At 40.5% G+C, this 22,132-nt stretch overlaps 1 protein-coding gene across 1 annotated transcript in view; it reads right to left on the reverse strand.

The window, feature by feature from the left end:
• unc13bb (unc-13 homolog Bb (C. elegans)) overlaps positions 1-22,132 on the reverse strand; it is a 76,850-nt gene that overhangs the window by 27,381 nt on the left and 27,337 nt on the right. The window contains exons 5-11 of the mRNA XM_030742976.1: positions 21,966-22,089; positions 19,536-19,609; positions 19,316-19,373; positions 19,015-19,044; positions 17,194-17,407; positions 4,253-4,546; positions 4,068-4,158 (exon numbers count right to left, since the gene is read on the reverse strand). Coding sequence (XP_030598836.1) covers positions 4,068-4,158; positions 4,253-4,546; positions 17,194-17,407; positions 19,015-19,044; positions 19,316-19,373; positions 19,536-19,609; positions 21,966-22,089 — 885 coding nt within the window. The remainder of the gene's footprint in view (positions 1-4,067; positions 4,159-4,252; positions 4,547-17,193; positions 17,408-19,014; positions 19,045-19,315; positions 19,374-19,535; positions 19,610-21,965; positions 22,090-22,132) is intronic.

Here is a 22,132-nt window from a genome sequence, read left to right on the forward strand (position 1 = left end):
GCAATGATCATAGGATGAATATTATTAGCGTACTTCTGATTTCCTGTTGCCACTAGGTGGCGTTATGAGTGTGAAACAAAGGTGATAGATGGGTGTGTCCAGTCTCCCTTACCCTCCCATTAAGCCTGTGAAGTTTGAGGCACATGGGACAATGTATGTCAGAGATATAACAATTTGGTGTACTGTGGTTTATGAGTAAAATCCCACATTCAGAGGGTTGCTACGGCAACAGCATTCAATATTCTACAAAACCATGAATATCTTTTGATGGGCTACTTGTGTAGATGATCTGGAGCCATTTTGGTGTGACTGGATGAAAAGCTGTAGTAGAAGATGATTGAAATAGCAGGCCTGAAAAATGTGAAAAATGCTGCAAAAATGACACCTTAATTAGAACATGTCAGGCTTCCTGTTGGATTTCGGCTATCGGTCCAAGAGACTTTTTTGTACGTGTTAGGATGTTACTTCAGCATGCACGATTTCAGGTACACAGACCAAGCACTGCCCTGGGGCTGATGTTTAGAACCTATCTGGGCCTGAAATGGAAAAAAAGTCCAAATTCAGAGGGTTGCTACGGCAACACCGTTCAATATTCTACAAAACCATGAATATCTTTTGATGGGCTACTTGTGTGGATGATCTGGAGCCATTTTGGTCTCACTGGGTCAAATGCCCTAGGAGGAGTTGAGGCAAAAAGGCCTGAAAAAGGCGAAAAATGCTGCAAAAATGACACTTTAAAGTGAACGTGGCTGACTTCCTGTTGGGTTTCGGCTATCAGTCCAAGAGACTTTTTTGTAGATGTTAGCATTTTACATCAGCAGGCACATTTTCAGGTACATAGAGAAAGCACAGCCCAGGGGCTGATGTTTAGAATCTCTGTGAATTTGAAATTGAAAAAAGTCCAAATTCAGAGGGTTGCCATGGCAACACCGTTCAATATTCTACAAAACCCTGAATAACTTTTGATGGGCTACTTGTGTAGATGATCTGGAGCCAATTTGGTGTCACTGGGTGAAATGCCCTAGGACAAGTTCGTTCAAATAGCAGGCGTGGAAATCGCAAAAATTGACACCTTCAATTGAAGATGGCCGACTTCCTGTAGGGTTTAGGGTATGGGTCCAAGAGACTTTTTTGTACGTCTTAGTATGTTACATGAGCATGTACATTTTCATACATGTAGATAAAACGTAGCTCCGGGGCTACTCAAAAAACTTGCTATTTTAAGATATTCCGAGCTGCCAGTAGGCGGCGCTCTAACGTTTATGGACTTTATGCATATGAGTGTGTTCAGGGCAGCATGCTTATCACACCACTGAAGTTTGAGCCAGATTGGGCAAGTTGGCTTTGAGTTACAGCCATTTTTGTGTTCATGGCGAATCATCGAACTTTGCCGTCCCATAAGGGGCACGCCCTTTTGTCAAAAACTCACAGTTTTGAAAACACAGTAAGTCCAACTTCTTAAGGCTTTCCAGGTGAAATTTGAGATGGTTCTGCTAAACCACCTTGGAGCTGGACCTCCAAGTGTAAAATATGACATTTCCTGTTCCCACTAGGTGGCGCTGCGACTGATATTAAATATTGTCATATGTATGTGTTCAGGGGGGCACCCTCATCCTACTGGAGAAGTTTGATGCACATTGGATCATGTAGGTATGAATGAGAGGCAATCAAAATTTCATGGCGAATGATCAAAGTTCAAAGGGGCATAAGGACCCCTCCCCCTTGGCAAAAACTCACCATTTTCGAGATTTAGATTCCCCTGGGGGTGTAGGTTAGACAAACCAAATATGAAGATGATAACGTCTAAAACCTCTGAGTTATTAGAAAAAGTGTGAGGGCTGCAAATCGCCAAATTTGCATAATTAATTCAAAATGGCGGACTTCCTGTTGGGTTTAGGGCATGGCTCCAAGAGGATTTTTTGTGCGCCTGGACATGATATACATGTGTATGAAGTTTCATTCATGTACGTGAAACACAGCGGTGGGGCTCCAGTTTAGGGGGCGCTAGCGAGCCATTTGGGCGCGCCCTTGCCCGAGCCCATTAAAATACTTAAATTTTCACCAGGTGTGACGCATGTGCAAAGTTTCATGAGTTTTTGAATATGATAAAGCCCCCAAAAAGCCAATTCATTTGCCTGAATAATAAAAAAAAAAAAAAAAAAAAAATAATAATAATAATAAACGAAGCAATTACAATAGGGCCTTCGCACAGTTCGTGCTCGGGCCCTAAAAATATAGTCCGTTATTCCTGATTTCTACAACTGACACAGCCAGCACAACACAAGTAGACCACGATCACACAGCAGTTCACCCTCAGTTAAGTAGCCATCCCTATCTCCCCTCCCACCCTCTTGCATGCTTTCACTGCGCTCTCTCTCTCTCTGTCCTCTGGCAGAGTATTCCAGTGCAAAGCTAATCTGAGGTTCTACATCTACCAGCTTTCAACAGACCACATCCAGTGTAAATTGTCATCTGTCAAAATGTATTGTTTTGAAAACTTAAATTACTGAAACTAAACACATCAGCACCACTACTTTCCCTGCCCTCAGTGCCTAAATGGAAACGTATAAAGAGGAAGGATAATATGTTCAATCTGTTTCAATCTTTTCTTTGAAATTAAACAAGCATGTGAGGGTGTTTAGTATCAAATCTAACATCCATATTATGCTGGTCACTGTGACACTACTTGAAGACTTGACTCGATTAACAATCAATTAATTACAGTCTTTTTCAGCAGCTTTGTGTTAAGTATTTCCTTACATCGTTTAATAAATGGCACTTACACTGCTTTTAGTCTTGATTTATACTCGTGTCTTCAATCGGTCATTTATAGTTCATGTTCATTTCAACCACTCCACAGAAGCCATCATTATAACGGTGCCATGCAAGGGCTATATGCCCTACTCCTTCATTGCTATGCTGTTGAAGGCTTAGTCAAAGGGAAATACAGTTATGACAAAGAAATTCTTACACTGTCATTATGCGCACACGCTAAAGCTCAGTCTCTCTCACTGGTCTTAACTGATTAAATTCAATATCTAAATGCAAATTCTTCAGAAATACTAATGGAGATTAGACCAATATTAGGTTACAAAACTGTTGATTCAGAAAACAAAAGGGCAGAGATGACATATTAAAGACCAAAGTAATGCCACGATTGCCTTTTTAACAAAGGTCATTTGATGTGTCAAAAAAGACGTAGGCTACAAATTATACAGATCATGACCTTGCACTTGGTGTAAACTACCCTTGTCTAAAAAAATATACAGTATACCAACATGTGATATGGAAAAGAAAAACCCTAGACATTTGCGGTTATCAAAGGATCAAAGGCTTAGTGCACACAACAGAAAGATAGCTTCAGCTGCTCCCTTGCCACAGGGGGTCACCATAGCAGGTAACTCCGCATGCTTGATATGGCAGAGTTTTTCTGCTGGATGCCCTACCCAAAGTGGATTTGTGTCTCCAGCTAGAATCAAACCAGCAACCTTTCACATAAAAAACGAATGTGTGAACCACTAGACCATTTTATGGTACATTTAGTGCAGACAATATAACATGACAACAGCAGATATCCTTGGCAGCGGAACAAAGGAAGAACTGTGAGCAAACCACCCATTAGTACAACTATAGGTTCCTTGTGCAGTGAGTGACTGTCATAAATCAACAGTATTCTTCAGCCTCACAACTGTGAGTACCATGTGAAGAGAGAAACTTAAAACCAAACAGGACTAAGACTTAGTAAGATGGAGCAAAGTCAGAGAATGATGTAAACAGAACAGAGAGAAGGCAGAGATATTCGTAAGGTTTTGTAGAGGATTTGTAGGGTGCCTTTGATGAGACACCAAATTCTGAGAAGCAATGTCCCTTTAGTACATTTTAGTGCATCTGCTTAAACATTCAGAGAGGTTAAACTCAACCAGTTTCAAAGCACTGTGTTATCAATGTATGTGTATGCAAATGTATATCTGTGTGTGTAGGACAGGAACAAGAAGAAAACTGGACTGGACTGGAAAGGTTGATAACAGATAACACTGGTGGAGGAACTGAAGTTAAACAGCGCCTACCTCCCGGAGTTGAACTCTGACTTTAGTGATGGCCTTCATCCAATTGAGTCTGGACTGGGAAAAGGGTAATGGTGGTCCATCATCATGGAATCTAGGTTACACAGATTTAAGCATTAGAGGAAATCTCTCAGCTCCCAAGAATTTTCATTATATCACACAAAGTTAATTTCTAAGCAAAAATGTACCTTTGGAGTTTAGGGGATCCTCTCTCTGCTGGAGCATCAGTTTTCAAGCCATGTCCTACTTCAGGGGACAGCCTATCTGTCTCCCGCTCACTGACTGCAGAATGTCCATTGGTGGCGGGATGACTATTTGTGCGTGGCTGCCCATTAGTAGAAGGGTGAAAACCAGTACTATGGAAGGAGTGGAAGGACTCCTCCATTTCTGACCCTCCAGTGCTCTCGTGGCCAGTCTCACTAAGCTGGGAGCTGGTCTGGCTAAGGTTTCCTGATGACCCAAAGCGACTACTTTCCACTGGACTACATTGGTGAAAGAGGAGTGAAGAAAATATTCAAAATGGTGAAACAGTTTTTTTTTTTTTTTTAAAGTATTTCTGAATATTTTATAGTTTTATTTTAAAAGACCAAAATGGATTTATGAACTCTGATTACTACATACATGTAGTTGTAAACCATTTGCCAGATGGATTAAGGTGTTCATATCAAAGCAGAATTCCAGGATTAAACAAAAAAAAAAAATGTATAATGCTGTAAGCAATTCACTTAATTCCATTTTATTTATATAGCCCAATTTACAACAACAGTTGCCTCAAGGCACTTAATATTGGAGAGTAAAGACCCTACAATGTTACAAGTGTATGTATATTTGAGCCCATAATCATGCCTTTACATGCTAATAAAGAAATTAATTCTATAAACATCTGCATTTACATTAATCTAGTGCAAAATAATAGGGACTACAAGTGCAGAATAATAGGGACTACAAAATAAATTTCTAAAGTTTGAATACGCTGCAAATTCATGTGCAAAATTGAAGCTCTCTTTGAGAGTGGTAGGGAGGAATGATATATATCATATAGTAACATTTGGTTGTGTACATTCACTGCTAAACTGGGCACAGATAAGTAAATATGAAAATACTGTTATGGAATTCTGTTTTAAAATGACACATGAAATTACAGATACTAAACACAATATGCCCATATCAAACGAACACACACACACACAGACATAAAATAACTAAACTAGTGAAAATGGACTGCAGAGCTGAACAAGAAGGACATTTTTCCCAAACTCCCAATGCATCATAAATGGTAGGGGGAGGGAGGGTGCCATTTATTATGCTTTTACTAGCCTTTTTGTATTCAACAGATCCCTCTTGGACTGGTTGTCCAGCTGCACTCCAGAGTTAGGACCTGCAGAGGGGTGTATTTCTACAAGCCTTTCCTTCTCCTTTGGGGTCAGGGGTGCTGAAGGATCTACTTCAGGAGTGGAGATGTAAATCTGGGGAGTTGCTATATCATCTGTGGAACCTACCGGTTCAGTTTTTTGGGCTTCAGTTGTTTCAATCTTTTGTACAGTTTCACCACTTCTTGAACTGTTGTTAGTTTGGGGTTGAGAAGTGATAACTGGAACAGCTTGGGGCTTTGGTGGCTCTGCCTTCCAAGGAAAACTTTTATTTGCCCCAAATAATGAAGTGGTGGGTGGCCCTTGTTTTTCACCATTAGATTTTTCCTCTTGAAATATGCCTCCAGAAAGGGTTTTTAACCCTGCAATCAGACCACTGCCTCCTTCTGTTTGAGACAATGATGAAGCAAGTGATGGTGCCGATGACAACAGGGATCCAAGAGATTTTCCTGCATCACTCTGTGCTGATATAAAACCAAACATAGACTTAGCTTGAGATGACTCTGTATTGCTGGGCAACTGATCAGCATTAACATTAACTCCTGCTTCTTTGAGATCAGGTGGGACTGATTTGTCAGTTTCTTTACACTCTGGGTCACCTTTAATCACGATGGGCTTCTCATGTATCACCTCTCCCTCACAATCTGCCTTTTCTTTTTCAATGTTATCTACCTGGTGAATGATGTCATTTTTAGTATCTTTTGGTGCACTTGCAATAGCAGAGGATTCTGGACAAGCTGCTCCAGATTCCACAGCACTGTCACTTGTTAAGTTGCAAGACTTTACTTGATCTTTATCTTGCAGTGTTGAGTCCAGAATTTTATTTGCACTAGTTGCTGGTTTGGGTACAGCTGGCACAGATTCAGATGGCTTAGGTGGGTGTCCAATTGCCCCAAAGAAAGATCCTCCTATGCCACCAAGTAAAGCTGATGCTCCAGTTTGAGATCCTGCAGTTTGACCAGTGGCTCCTCCAAACATTCCTCCAAACAAAGAACCACCAGGCTGAGGTGTAACTCCAGACCCTCCAAACATTCCACCCAGTAATGATCCACCACTTTGAGGACCTGCAGATTTGGCACTAGGTCCTCCCCCAAACATCCCACCTAATACTGAACCTCCAGGGGTGGGGGGAGTAGCTTGAGTACTGGACTGAGGAGCAGACCCTTTAAATAAGCCTCCTAGTAATGATCCCCCTGTCTGGGGAGATGTTGCCTGGGCATTGGACCCTCCAAAAATACCCCCTAATATTGATGCACCAGTCTGATTGGGGGAAGGTTGGGGTGCTGTTCCTCCTGATCCAAAAGGCTTCTGCTGCTGCTGAGGTCCTTCAGTGGGAGTAGGTGTTGGTTTGAAAAGGGATGACATGAAGCCTGTAACTGTATCTGACTTATCTGGCAGTGGAGGTTTCTGTTGCTCTTGGACCAAAGAACTTCCTGACTGAGTGGGTGGCATTTCCTCCTTTGCTGTAGATGTTTTTGTATCTTGATTCAACTGGCCAATCATAATCTCTGAACTTGCAGTTTGCTCCACTGATGTACATGTTTCAAATTCTTTAGACTGAATTTCTTCAGGTAAAGCAATTTGCTTGCCAGTATCTTGGCAACTTGCTTCTTCAGTGAGACTGTCCTCACCTTTGGACAAGCTTGCAGCAAGACACTGAACTTTATTGTCAAGTTTATTTGGTGTTTTCATTTGATCATTGCTTGTGGAAAAAGTATTAATTTCCCCTGTATCACCACCAGTTGAAACTGTTTTACTGTCAGTGGCTTTTGGTGGATCAATTACAGTTGATGTAGTATTGTTAAGAGTGGTAGTTGATATTTTGTCATCATTAGTTGGTGTTGCAGCTGAAGCAGATCCTCCAAACACGGAAAACAAACTTTTACCAGGTGACTCATTAGGACCAGAAGCTCCAGGTAAAATACCAGCTAGAAGAGACGTACCAGTCTGTACATCAGCCATTTGAGAGGGTGAACTGCCCAAAATTCCTCCAAATATAGAGCTTTTATTTTGGGTCGTTGAAGTCGGAGCAGCCCCACCAAATATTCCACCTAAAGACCCAGTAGTCTGAGGCACAGTAGATGAAACTCCTGAGCCACCAAATATACCACCCAAAATAGACCCTCCAGTCTGAGATCCAGCAGCTTGGGGAGCAGATCCACCAAATAAGCCTCCAAGTAATGACCCTGACTGTGGTCCTGCAGTTTGAGGAACAGACCCTCCAGTCTTGTTGGGACTAGCTTGCGGAGCAGTTTGAGGTGTAGACCCTCCAAATAACCCACCTAGCAATGATGCTCCTGTTTGAGATGATGGTATTTGAGGTGAAGAACTTCCAAACATTGCCCCTAACAGAGAACTTCCAGTTTGTGAAGAGGGCTGAGGGGCAGAACCTCCAAACACTGAAAACAACCCCTTCACTGGTTGGTCCTTCAGGTCCGATGATCCAGGTGTAGACCCTGCAGGTGACGGATCTATTTTGGTAGCACTTGATTCAGTGCTGGGTGCAGAAAATAAAGAAAGCAAACCTTTTTCTGGTTGATCTGAAATTGATCCAGCTGATGATGGAGGATGTGAGTCTGATCCACTGATCACAGGTACCACACCAGAGGCTGATGGTTCTTTTGAAAGAGCAGAATCCTGAGGTGCACCCTCAGTGCTTGTTTCCTTATGCACAGTAACACATTCCGAATTTGATTCCTTAGATGCAACATCATTGGCTTTAATTGTGTCACTTTCTTTGCAAGTATTTGTGGCAGCTATAGTAATATCTGTGGATGGGGTAGCATGCACTTGACTAAAGTTACTATCAGGTTTGCTCCCTGAGAATTCAACAGAGATTTCAGTAGTAGGTGCATCTTTTAGAACATGGTCTTTTGAAGTAGATAATGTTTGGGAAGAACTCTGCTGCGAATTAATAGCTGGGGGCTCTTTGGTAGTGGTAACAACAGCAGATGAATTGAGAGTTTGTTGTGGTGTTGGTAAAACATCGTTAAAAATAGAACTCATACTCTTGCTAGTTTCTTTGGGGGCTGCAGTCCTAGGTGTGGAGGGCATATTTGTACCCCCACCAGCTCTTGGTGTTTGAGGGGTACTAGGACCACTAAACACAGAAAACAAAGTTTTTCTTGGACTTTCACTTGAGGAAGACAATCCACCAAATATACCCCCAAGAACAGAGGTGGCTGTCTGTCCTTGTGGTTGAGGTTGTTCTTGGGGTTTAGATTGCATCTGGGGTCTCCCTGGTTGCTGAGTTTGTGATTGGACTACTCGTTCTTGAGATGGAGTTGTTGATGACTGTGTTTGTGGAGGGCTGGGATCACCAAACACTGAAAACAGCCCCTTCACTGCACTCTCAGCTGAACTTGATGACCCAGGCAAAATCCCACCCAGAAAAGATCCTGTTTGGTTTTGAGACTGTTGGGTGCTGGGACCTCCAAACATTGAAAGGAATCCTGTAGCTGGAGAATCCTTTGGAGGAGCAGTTCCCCCCTGTGGTGCCTCAGTGTTGGGCTTGGTTTCATTAGAAGACGGATGAGGACTCGATGCTGAAAACATTGATAATAAACCTTTACCAGGTGTTTCTTGTTGAGGAGGCTGTGGAAGTGTACTTGGTGGGTGTGTTTGAGACAATGTCCCAGTTTTAGGTTCAGTCTGCTGAGTATTTGGCCCTGTAAACATTGAAAATATACTTTTACCAAGAGATTCTTCCTGTGGAGCCACAGGACCAGACTGGTTAGATGCTGCTGATCCAGCAAACATTTCTCCAATTGAAAATCCAAACAGCCCACCAGATGGTTTATTTTCTGCTTCCTGTTTTGTCTGTCCAGCAGGTGGCACAGATTTTGACTGGCTTGTTGCGGGGCCTGTGGAGATACTGGGAGTAGACACTTGTGAAATACTTTTATTTGGGGTTTGGCTCTGCACAGGCGTAGATAAGCCACTTTGGTCTAATGTTTGTTGTCTCTGTATACCCTTAGATCTAGATGTTGATGTTAGTGAATCCTCTGTAACACTAGGTTTCATTTGTTGTTTTTGTGGTGGAGGGGGCTCAGTGCTAAATAGATTACTTATTGATCCAAAGAGATTTGAAACTCCTGTAGTCTCTTTATTTGCAGTGGCACTGCCTGGTAAGGAACATGTGCTGCCACTTTTGCTCTGTTGATTTGGAGATGTGTCAGTTACGTTATTTTGAACAGGTTTGGTTTCCTCCATTCCTACTGCAGATTTTAAAAAGTTCATGAAGCCTGCCTGTGGTTGTTCAGATGATTTTTCCACTGGTGTATCTACTGGCTTATAAGATACAGGCTGTATAGGTGGTGCAGGTTTACTAAGAGAATCTTTTGATCCTAAAGGCACTGTGACATTGACGTTTGCTGGTGGAGTCACTTGTTGCACCATTGTAGTCTGCCGTGCAAGTTTAGGTTTTTGGGCTGTATGTGAGGGTGTCACAGGGTGAGTCACTTGAGCTACTGTTGGTACTGTAGGCAAAATTCTACCCTGTGTGGTAACTGGCTTATTCTCAATTTCCTGTTTAACACTTTCTGTCTGTGTCACAATTGCAGTAGATTCTTCTCCGATGATCTTAGACTTCAGACTCTGGAAACCTGATGAAAGGATGCTCTTAGAGTATTTGTCAGAGGCTTGCTCACATGTGGACTTACTAGAATTGTTCAATCCCACCTGTGGTCTTTTGTTGACAAAAGAGGATACTAGGGAAGAAATCTTCTTAACTTGACGATTAGGTTGTTGTTCTCCTGGAGACACTCTTTTCCTCCATTCTTCCTCTGACACATCATCCACATGTTTTACTGTAACAGCACTTGATGAACGCCGCCGTTGGCTAGGTTGGTAACAGCTGTAAAGTAGCTGTTGATTTGAATTTTCAGTAGGAGTAGAATTTAAGGAGACAGAAACTTTTTGAGCAAGAAATGTCTTCACTTCCTGATTGTTCCAATAAGGGCCAATGTGGTCTCTATTATGACATGAAAGGTCAATGACATCATTGTAATAATCTTGATATGCATAACTAGGCTGTCTTGGATCCATCCTAACTTTGTTTAATGTATAGCATGATAAATCCACCCCAGGTTGCCCTTGAGACAGAAATGAATTTTCAAACATTTGAGAAAACTGCTCAAGATTTAAATTCATAATCTCATTTCCTTTTCTGTAGGCAGCAGACAAATCTAGGGGGGCATTGAGAAGCTGAGAATCACTGCGATCTTGACCTGGAAGCCAAAGAAGCTCATCTTCATTGTAAAGTGGAATTTTAAAGCCACAGACTAAAACCATTTCATTTTGCAGCCATGCACAGGGAAAACTATCCAACTTCTGTGTATTTCCCCAAGATTCACCTTCAGGGGCACATGCATACACATATTCTCCCACTGCATCTGTAAGCAAGGCATAAATATACTCGTGATCTGTGTAAACAAAGTAGCCACAGTCACCATCTTCTGCTGGCCACCACATTCCTTGCTCCAAAAGAGCAAGCCACTGCTGATACCATTCAGTGTCTTCAAGGTACAGGGAGTCTTCGAGCTCTATATTGGCACTTGGAGGAAAGTTTGAATCTACTGGTCTATTCAAATTAAACTGACTATGATGGATCATACCGTTAGTATTTTCCATTTCATGTTGCCAGTTAGCTGAATAAGATAAGCTTGGAGCAGTTTCCTCATAATACCCCTCATGATATGAAACACCATTTAAGCTATAAGTGCTACCATCATTAAATGAATGCCACTTCCCAAACTTGGCATTACTCTGTTTAGTAGTTAAGTTCAACACACCTTCCTCATTGGGTGAATTTCCTATATTTCCCAAGTCTTCATAACTGTTCCATAATTTTCTCTTTGAATATGGATCATCATTTCTATGTCCTTCAAACTGATGAGGTTTATATTGTTCTTGGTGATAATCAACACCTTGCCATTGCAAAGCGTTCTGATTCTCAGATGCTGGTAATGTTGTACCTTCACAACTCAGGCTATATCCTTGATCCTCTACTGGGAAATTATAATTTAGTGATTCATCCTGAAATTGCTGCCATAGAGCACTTTCACGGATCCACTGGTTTTCATCATAAGAGGGACTTATTCCATATGCAGATGGCTGATCTTGATAAAGATTTTGACTTGTAGCTCCATACAAAGAGGGAGAGCTTCCACCAATATATTGATGAATGGTCATAATTGGTGAAGTTGCATGACTTTGTAAAAGGGAATGAATATTTCCAGTACTATAAGCTATTGTGTTACTTGGCCTAAATGAACTGTATAACTGAGACAAATTTTCTGTGCTGACTGAAGAGTACGTTTCCTGACTCTGAAGAGATCTTGCAAAAGTAGCTGATGTACGCAAATCCAAACTCTCAGTATCAACTGACACAGGTGCACTGATTAAAGCGTGTCTGCTCTGTCCTGGATTGACAGAAACTGGACTGTCTTTTCGCAAACTGTCCCTGCCAAAATTTGAGGTGACACTTTTTAATGTGCCTGAATAAGAATCTGCAAACGTAGTTGAGGGAATCTGTTCTGTTATTTGACTTGACATTCCTGCTTGTTTAGTACAGGGATGGTCAGTTATAGTTTTGCTAAACAATCCTGACAAAAACCCTTGCTGGCCAGTTTGTTGGGTCCTTTTCTCTTGCTCTGCTTTTTCTTGTGAGGACTGTTGTGTTATATTAGTGGATGACTGCTTTTGCAGTGGGCTTTTCATTGTGACTGTATAATTACTGGCCCTTTCTTGAGGTGGTTGTATTGTTGATGTTTGACAGGTTGTGTCAATACTTTCATTTGATTTTGTAAACTTGTTTAACAACCCTGAGAGTACTCCAGATTTACCTGCTGTTTCCACCTGTGTTGGTCCAGTCTGGCTCTGTGACATTTTGTTTTGCTGTTGAGTTTCATAGATGTTTTTGGGCTGCAGTCGTTGAGGTGGGTTTTCTGAAGATGATTTAAAAAGTCCAGAAAACAGACCACTTTTTTGGGTTGTGCTATTTTGTGGCTGATCTCGGTTAGAAACTTGAATATTTTTTGTCTTTTCTATTTGCTCATAGCTGGATTTACTTAGTGTTACTCCATGCTGATGAGCTGATGGTTGAGTTTGTGTGTTTATGTTGTCTGCTGAAGCAAATTTAAAAAGTCCAGACAGAAGACCACCATGCTGGGATGGTGCTTGCTGAAGAGGAACGGTCTGCTGTCGAGCAAATCCTGGCTTATTTGTCTCGTGTCGGACACCTTGCTGACTCTGTGGTACATTTTTGAGAGGAGGACCTCGGCTTGGACCTTGAGTACTCTGTTGGCTCAGACCTTGTTGATTGCTTTGCAGGTGAACTGTATGACTGCTTGAAATACTCTCAGAGGATTCACATTTTAGCAACCCATAGTGAGTGTGCCGAGCATGTGTTTGCTGAGTTCTGTGTGAAGACTGCTGCTGACCAAAGTGACTACCAGGAATGTTCCTCTGAGCTTCACTATCAGGTACTTGTCCTTTTTGTTGCAAGTTTTCTGTTGATGGAAATTTCAATAAACCTGAGAGAAAGCCCCCCATCTGTGGAGCTGAGGAATTTTGATCTGGAGCAGGGTGGTGTAAAGACTGTGTGGGGATATTGCTGTTGGATGGTTGAATGTTTGCATGCTGTGGTAAACTGCCAGATAAGTCAGTACTAGAGCTAAATTTAAGAATTCCAGATAGCAGTCCTTGTTTTGGTGGATTGGGAGTCTGCTGTTGCATTCCAGGTTTCTGATTTGATGTATGTTGGGCTTGTGAGGCAGATGGCATTTGCTGATTACTGATTATATTCTGGCTTGGACTAGAGGGTGCTGGGGTAGGGGTGAATATGCTAGAAAACCATCCTTTCTCACTGTTTTCCTGGTGCACAGGAGGAGTCTTGGTAAAGGTGGTGGAAGTTGTTGAAGATAAATCATGATGAGGATTCTGTGTTTTCACGGAGGCACCAATGTCTTCACTGGATGCAAATTTTAAAAAACCAGAAAGCATGCCTCCTTCTGCTTTGGGACGTTGCTGAGTGGAGACATTTTCAGATGAAGGGAAAGGTAATTTAACCTTATTAGTCAGTGATGGGTCCTCTACTGGTTTCTCCAGTTGGGGGTTTTCTGTGGTTCTAAACACTGGATAAACTGCCACCGGTGGAGCTCCATGGGGTGGAACAGGGGTAGCAGGTGTGATTAATGAACTTAATGACTTCTTAAAAGGGCTAAAGAAGCCAGTGTTTGCAGAATATGTTTGGTCAGTTGACCTTTCTGGCCCTGGAACAGGCAAATTTTCTTTATTCAAAATCACCGGAATTTGTCTCTCATATAAATTTTTATCATGATTTTGTCCTGAATGTTTCTCTTGCGACAGTCTTCTTAATTTTTCTGATTCCCTACCTCCTTTGTCAACCCATCTCTCCCCCCATTGTGTATGGCTCTGAGAACCCGTGGATTCTGATTTGTATTCAGCTGAGTTCACATTATCTGCTGAAAAAAGCTTTAAGGGATTCAATCTGCCCAAGACTGAGTTTTCTGGAGCACTCTGAGGTTTGGTTACAATCTCGGGTACATGTTCATTTGTACTCATTTGAGTCTGACACTTTTTGGGAGTTTTTATTTCTTGACCATGACTGTGTATTTTGGCATCATGTGGTGTCTGAGAAGGCAAAGAACCAAATGATTTTTCAGGAGAACTTTCTACTGGAGAGACAACAGCTACGGGAGCTGTGTTTTTTGATTTAGGAATGAAGGTAAACAATTTTGTGAATCCAGATTGTGAGGGTTGTGCGGATGATACTTGTGGAGATGGGGCAGGTTGTTTAGGGCCCCCACCAACTTTGTCAGTGAGCGAACTAAATAACGAGCTCATGGCATTTTTTACTCCTGAAATACCCTGATCAGAAGCTGCATGCGATTGGGATTCTTCTCTTGAATCCTTTGCATTTTGGTCGTCCCCAAATGAATCTGTTCTACTACCATTTGAAGAAAGCCTAGATTTGCTTGATTTAGGCAGAGATTCATACTTGTTAATTTCCTCCTCTTTTTCAGCTAGGTATTCAGAAACAGTTTCAACAAGACATTGAAGCTCATCCATAGGATCAACATATTCATCACTTGGTTCTTCTACAGGAGAGAGTACTGCCTCTGAAACCCATCCTCCTGATTTAAGTTTTCCATACTTCTTATCCCAAAGGCCCTGGGAATGTTCTATGTGGCCCTCACAGGAGAAAGTATAATTTCTTGTGTTCTCTGAGTGACATTCATCAGCCATAAAGGCAATGTCATTAATATCGTCCTCTGGTCCTATGGGGTTGTGCAGAGGACTCTCCGATTCAAAATCAAACCGTGCCCTCCTTCTAGCGTCTTGCTCTTTTTTGTATGCCACATAATTCTCAAAAGTACTGTCCAGCTCATTTTTAGCCCACATCCTAGTTTTGTAGAGAAGCCCATTCTTATATGGCCTTAGGTCTGACATCATACGCTCCTCCTCTTCCTGCATCTCTGCTACCTGCCGCATAAAAAGCTCCCCTCTTTTCTCACGGAGGAGTGCAAGGTCAGAGGGAAGGGTCTCTTCTCTCATTTTGTTTGCCTCTGGACTGAGAAACCCTCCTGGGTCTGTGATCTTTTTCTTTCGCCGCCGATCAATAGTATCATAACCCTCAGGATAGGTGCCAGGCAGTACACCTCCATGCTTTGTATTTTGATGGATAGTTGAATGTGATGGTGCAGGGTAGGGTTTTCCCATGCGAAAGATTACGCTGTCCTCATCATCTAGGAAGTCACTAAGCCGAGGCTTGGTTTGCCCCTTGTATTTGTTTTCCCAATCTTCAACCCCCATGCCAGAATCTACAGGTATAATTCTGACTCTTCCTTTCTGGTTTAAAGAGCTTTTTTTTTTTTTTTTTTTTTGGTTAAAGAATAAATTTAACAAGGGTATGGGAATGGATAAAGGGATGGAAAAGAGGCATACAAAAAGAAAAAATGCAAACAAAAACTTGTTAAACCACACAGTAAATGGAGAAATTACAGTATGACACAAATCTGAATCAATCTTGTGTAATGATGATATCAACTATAATATATAATAAGTAATATATAATATTACATTCTTAACCATGGCTACATGTTAAATAAAATTTTTACAGTTTTTGATGATCTTGTATAATTTGAAGACAATATTATTACATTGTCAACAAAAAACTAAACTGCCCAGAAGGCATACCAAAAAAACTAGAACAAAACATATTATACATTTCATACATTTGACACAGGTAATACAAGTCTTTGTATGCACATGTGCGATTGTGTGCATGTGGCCCTATGTTTGCACGTGCTTTACTAAATTCAGACTGTTGTAAATCCCCACTGCAACAGACGCTTATCAGCACTTCCACACTCAGTCTGTAAAAGTCTTAACAACAAATGTCTACTAAATCACCACCATGTGGCATTCATTGAACAGGTTTTTAAATCACCACTGAGGGGCATGCGTCCGTCACTGACCCACTTCCTCCAGAGGTGTAACAGAGGGATATCCTCTGTGATATAGCCAGAGCATTTCAAACTAACAGGAACTTTAAGCAACCCAACAGACTCAAGACAAAAAGAAACATGAACAATGAATGAGTTTTTTTTTTTCTGGCTGTAATCACATTTTTTTCTGATGTAGAATTATCCGGATCAACCCGCTATCAGTCTGCACAGGCAGATTTGTAGCAGTCTCAATGGTGCATATGCATGCTATGACGAGAGCACAAGATTAAAGTCCATGCACCAAAAACATTTGTTTTCTGGACCAATTATGTCCTGGCAGCATTGTGGCAACAATATTAATACGAATAGATGAAAATATATTATTTTTGTGGTAGAATTCCTTCATCTAATATTTTAATTCATATAATTATATATATATATATATATATATATATACTTTGTAACAATCACCAGATAAATGCTTTTTTACCAATTTCAAAAAATGGTGACTTGGGTAACAGTAAACAAACAAGTCTCATATTCTTCCTGATGTAGAGAAGACAAACATATTTGTGACCATCTAGAGCAAGGGCTGGCAATTAACTTTCCCAAGGGGCCACAAGGGACTGTTGTGGAACGCTGCACCAATAAGCTGAACTCAATTCTGCCCAATATGAATTTGATTTCTTTATAAACTGCAACTGGTAAGAGCAAATGTTACAATTAGGCCCTCATTGTGACCCCTTGGGAAAATGAATTATCCACCCCTGAGCTAGAGCAACAAACATGGGTTTTTGGTCAGGTAAACTATTCATAATAAAACAAATTAAGAGTAAAGGTAATTACCAATTCCTTCTTTGTCAAACAATCTTATCAAAAATAAACATTTCTGACTAGATTTTATAAAACCTAATTAAATGAAACCTTACAAGTGATATCATTATGGGACCAATTAAATGAGCTCTTTTTATCTTTATAATTTAATTGGTATTGATTTAACTTCTGAGGTCATAACGAGTAGTTGAGTAATTTTCCATGACGTTATTGCATTTCTAACTTTGCGCCTCATGTGAGAAAAAGGGATTTGGGTGGGGGGAAATTGGCCATTACCACAGTGATTATGCTGTAAACAAAAAAAACAAAAAAAAACCCAACAAAAAATCAAAACTAAATGTTGCAATGTAAGTCCACCACCATCAGGCTGCACTGCCTATATGTATGTGTGAGAGAGAGTGTGTGTTTGATCAGGAGTGACAAGTTAAGTTGTCTATGGGTAAGCCTGTATACCTGCTTCCTCTCTGGTCTCTGTAGTCCAGGTCAAAACTGTGGACAGAGTCTGTGCAGCCATCTGGGCGATGCTGTGGCCGAGGCCCCATCGGGTACTGGTGCATAGACGAGTTGGGTTGAGCAGTTGTGTGGTAACGTGGAGGCAAACTGTTACTGGTCTCACTGCGGTAATCGCTATCCCGGTCATCCACAGCACTGTCCTGGTCGTCCAAAGCTGCATGGGGCAAAAAGACAAGCTCTAAATATTCTATCCTGACACCTTGTAATTCTGTCGAAGTAAACATGTTTAGTCTGACAGCATTTTATTTTCTAGGAATCCTTGCTTATTATTTATGTAAAAGCAGTGGGCGCGTTCTTTTTGAATTTTCATTATCCATATAAAATGTAAAAAGCTGGATGTTTGTAGAATTAAAAAAGCTAACTATGTAACAGCCTGGGGTCATTTGCTGGTGATTTAATCAAAGTAAACACTGTCCAAGAACCCACAGAATGGCACTGAACGCTGGTACAGTCATTTCAAATCAGAAGCTATGAGTTTCATAACAAAATCTGTCCCTCTGTCTTTAGATAATCCGAAGGAGACAATTTCCCTATAAGATAAAAGCTGTAGACAACAAATTGTGTCAGGATCACTAATATTCATTTACAGATAAAAGCAGATTTTCCCTACCTTTCAGTGCAAAAATTATCACTTCTTGTGATCCTGAATAAGTTTGTTTATAAAATAATTGGTTATCATCAACAGCAGCAGTGTTACAGTGCAACACTAGACACATTTTCCAAGAAAACAACTTAATTCTTGCTGTTTTATTTCAATAATTCCCACCTGTGCACATGCAGTTAGGGAAATTCAAGGTCAAGATCATAAACATATCAAACCATAGCACTGCTTACACTGTTCATCACACCTCTAAGAGAATAGAGCACTGCGCATGCTCTCATGCTAAATGTATGGCAATGAGCTGCTGTTCATTTCTGTATCTGTATGATCCTATAGAGTCATCTACAGAATAAGTAAAGACCAGTAAATGCATTTTGTGTTTATGTTGTTAATGCAGATACGTCACTGTATTCATACATGAAAAACAAGACAATCATTTCACAAAGTAGGAACTTTGTGTTGGACTACCGGGGGAAGTTCACATCATGCAACTTCAAAATTATTTTTATAATAAAAAAGCACCAAAATAGACCAGTTCAATTGACCTTGCCAGCCCAAAGAAAACATCTTTCAAAAGCTAAGCAGAAGGCTGGTATTCACTGGAGGGGATAGCTGGGCTGGGGTTTATCTTTTCAGAGAGATAAAGCTGATAAAGATATACTGACTCTATTGATATCATTTAGAAAAGTGCAAGGGGGTGAAAAAGTGTTAAAGTGATTCACAGATATTTCTTGGTAAAGACTGCCACCTGTCATTTCTGTGGAAGAACTGCAATTCCCAACCTTAAAGATTTAAAGAGGGGGGGCCTTCCATTGTTTATCAGACTTACAGCAATATTTGTTTATGTATCAGAAGCTCATGTTTCCCGTCTCTTTTCCAGAATGTGTGCAATATAATGACAAATCATATGTGTTTTAAAACTGTTCTAACATTAGCACAGTGCATACTGTAGAAAACAAGAAAACAATAAAATGATAGGAAAAAAAATGCCAAAGGTGAATACAGTGAGGAAAAATTTAAGTGTTAGAATGAAATAATGTAAATTAACTAAAAGGAAACTTTATGGATTACATGTTATAGGGGGACATGGGGCATTATGACATGCAAAAGGGGACTGGGTATTGGCCAAGGGGAGAATTTTATCAAAGTGTGTTACATACTCAGTGAGTCGGCCCATCCGAAATAGTTGCCTGGTGAAAGTGCAGATGTAACAAGTGAGAGGCAAGTCAGAGGAAGCAGTGATAGTGAAAACAAACAAAAAAAATAAATAAATAAGTGTTCCTGTGCTATAAAAGTTGGACAGTGAGGGAATTCCATTAGTGGCTCTCAGAGGGGAAAACAAACATATAAACTGTCACAACAGCGAGCACAGGGTTAAAGAAAAAGAAAATGAGTAAGAGAGCTAAAAAGGTGGAGAATTGGCTCCATCTAGGGGTTGAGAAGAGTCTCGCAGGTACTCACAGCACTGGGAAGCTGCAAATGGTAATGGCTGACTCTGAACATCTTCCTGAAGAGGGTACTAGAGAAAAACAATCAGTGTTAGGAACCAAAGTGATTACAGAAGTTCTATGTATGTGCATTAGAAGGAGAACTCTTAAATGTGTATATAAAAGCATTTTTTTTTCCTAATTGACTCAAGCAATAAAACTATTTGAAATAAAAACTTTAAAATCCATTTTACCTCGTCATGGATTCCCATTCTGTTGATGCGCTCCAGCTTGCCTGTCCAATACTGCGCCTCATCATCTGGAATGTCTGATACCAAAATATGCACGGAAACAAACTTCAAGCTTCATTTCCATCATGTCATCATGATACATTTATGTCTGTTCAATTTTTCATGAACTGCCTGCCAATGAATAGTAAGTTAGCAGTTACATGCAAAATAAGTGTTAAGAGGTACAGTGTAGCAGGTTACAGGTTTCTTGAAACATTTTAATGCAAACTACAAATAAAAACAGACATATTAGTGTTCAATATGCTGTCAGGTACTCTCACTATGCCTACTTTAAAGGGAGATCTGAACTGCACTGCAGACAGATACACATTAAAGGGCACACATACAAAGGCCAGAGCTTCAAAGACGTCACAAACCCACGGCTTTAATGAACAGCTTTGGAAGCACAGAGTCATGATGGGCTCCTGCAACCTTAAAAGGGCTCCTCTTGAAACAGAGGACGAGGATCTCTCCCACTCAGTGGACACTCTGCTTTAACTTTGATGCATTTTGATCACAGGGCTTAAGCATTATATACTGAACAGAAGTGCAGTAGTAAAATAGTGTAGTGGTCAAGTACAAAACGTGAAAGGAGCACAAAGGACATTTTGTCATTTAGACACTAATTAATAAATACTTTTAATTGCTATTACAAAATAAATAAAACCCTGTCAATTATATTTATCAAGTAAATCAAACTGTTTACAATGCCTGCAAAACACCACAATATTTAGTCTATATTTACAGATGACCAAAAACACCAAGCTGGTGTTACTCTGAGTCTGCTAGATGATAGACATGTGACCACCAAAAATAAAACTCCAGGGCTGAAAAAATGAAGCCATATCACAAGTGCCAAAAACTGCAGTCAATTCCAATATTCAAGTCCAATTTTAAAATGCTTTACAGTAGAGATAAACATCTTCACAGCCTGGTATAAAGAAAACAGTTTGGTCTTTATTGCCAATTTCTTTCTTTACTACAGCCATTTCACTCCAATTTTTTTAATCTCACCTACAGTCCTGTAGTCTTGAGTTACACCTAATTTCTTTATATTCTGCTAGGAAAATGGGAAATGGGTGCAGTGATTTATTGAAACGTGCAAACATAAATTAAAATACAGTACATAAGGCAAAAAGAGAGTTTGTACAGCTCTAATCAGCTTGTAAGTCAATATTTGAGTTCATTCTTCTCCTTTATTCTTCAACACAGCCTGAAGTCTCTTAGGCAAGCTTTCTTGGAATTTCTTTAAGTAGCCTACGGGAATGGTTTCTCAGGAATCCTGAAGAACATTTCAAAGCTCTCTGTTGAATCTTGGCTGCCTGTTGTTCCATTCTCTATCAAGATGATCCCACACTGCTTCAATAAAGCTGAGGCCAATCCATGACTAACAGCATTCCATTGTGTTTTTTCTATCCAGGTATGCTTCTACTGCATTGGCAGCGTATTTGGGATCACTGTCATGCTGAAAAATGAATATGCTGCCAATCAGATTCTTTCCAGATGGTATTATGTGGTGGATCAATATCTGATGATACTTTTCAGTATCATCAGATATTGACTGACACACACACACACACACACACACACACACACACACACACACACACACACACACACACCCCTTAAACTCAGAATCATACTTTCCTCTTTTTCATGTTAGAAATATCCAAAAGCATACCAAATGGTTCCTTAATTCTGTTGGCCACAACGGAGCAACCTGGCAAAGGCTAAATTATATTTACAGAACCTAAATTAATAAAGGAAGGTCTGCTATTGTTGAGTCAGTGACCTCAGTTTACGCAGGAGAGAAACAGGCGCCTCACCCTCAGAGGCACCAGATACAGGATGTTACACTGTAATTCTAAGACAAATATGTGCCCTGCTTCTAGCCATTACATCCTTCTTAACTTCTTAAATCCACTTGAATTAAAGCTGAAGGTCTGCACTTTAATCACATATTGATTATTTGATTTAAAATCCACTGTGGTGGTGTACAGAGACAAAATTATAAAAGAAATTGTATGTCTTTGTCCAACAAATTATGGACCTAACTGTATGGCCCTTAGATTTTCTATTCAAAAGAGATCACTGCCAGGTACAGTATGTTTGCACAAGACAAAAGGATAGCAGGCTACACTATTATACAGTGCCCGAGGCTTAGCACATTTTTCTTGTTTCTGACATTTCAGCATTTTTGACCTTTGTGTAACTCTGTGGATCAGGTTTTGATTTGCCCTAAGGCAACCAGAATCACTAAATGTACCCATTACAAAACATTTTACATAAGACCTCGAACTTTATTCACAGGTGTGGTTTAATCAACTGAACAACTGCATGATTCAGATTCTGGAAGTCTATCATTTATCTAAAATTTTTTGCCTTTAATCTCACCAAAAGGCAGTTCGAAACGAGTATCCAGCAGGACTCGATGAGGCGTCGGGTTCTTGGTGCCATATATCTCATCAGCTTTCATCAGGACCTCTGCATCCAGGAAAAGCCACTCACCTGAGCCCTCCTGAAATTAGATATGGATATGCTCATTTATCTACATAGACAAC

The sequence above is a fragment of the Archocentrus centrarchus genome, chromosome 12, assembly GCF_007364275.1.
Source record: "Archocentrus centrarchus isolate MPI-CPG fArcCen1 chromosome 12, fArcCen1, whole genome shotgun sequence".
NCBI classification, from domain to species: Eukaryota; Metazoa; Chordata; class Actinopteri; order Cichliformes; family Cichlidae; genus Archocentrus; species Archocentrus centrarchus.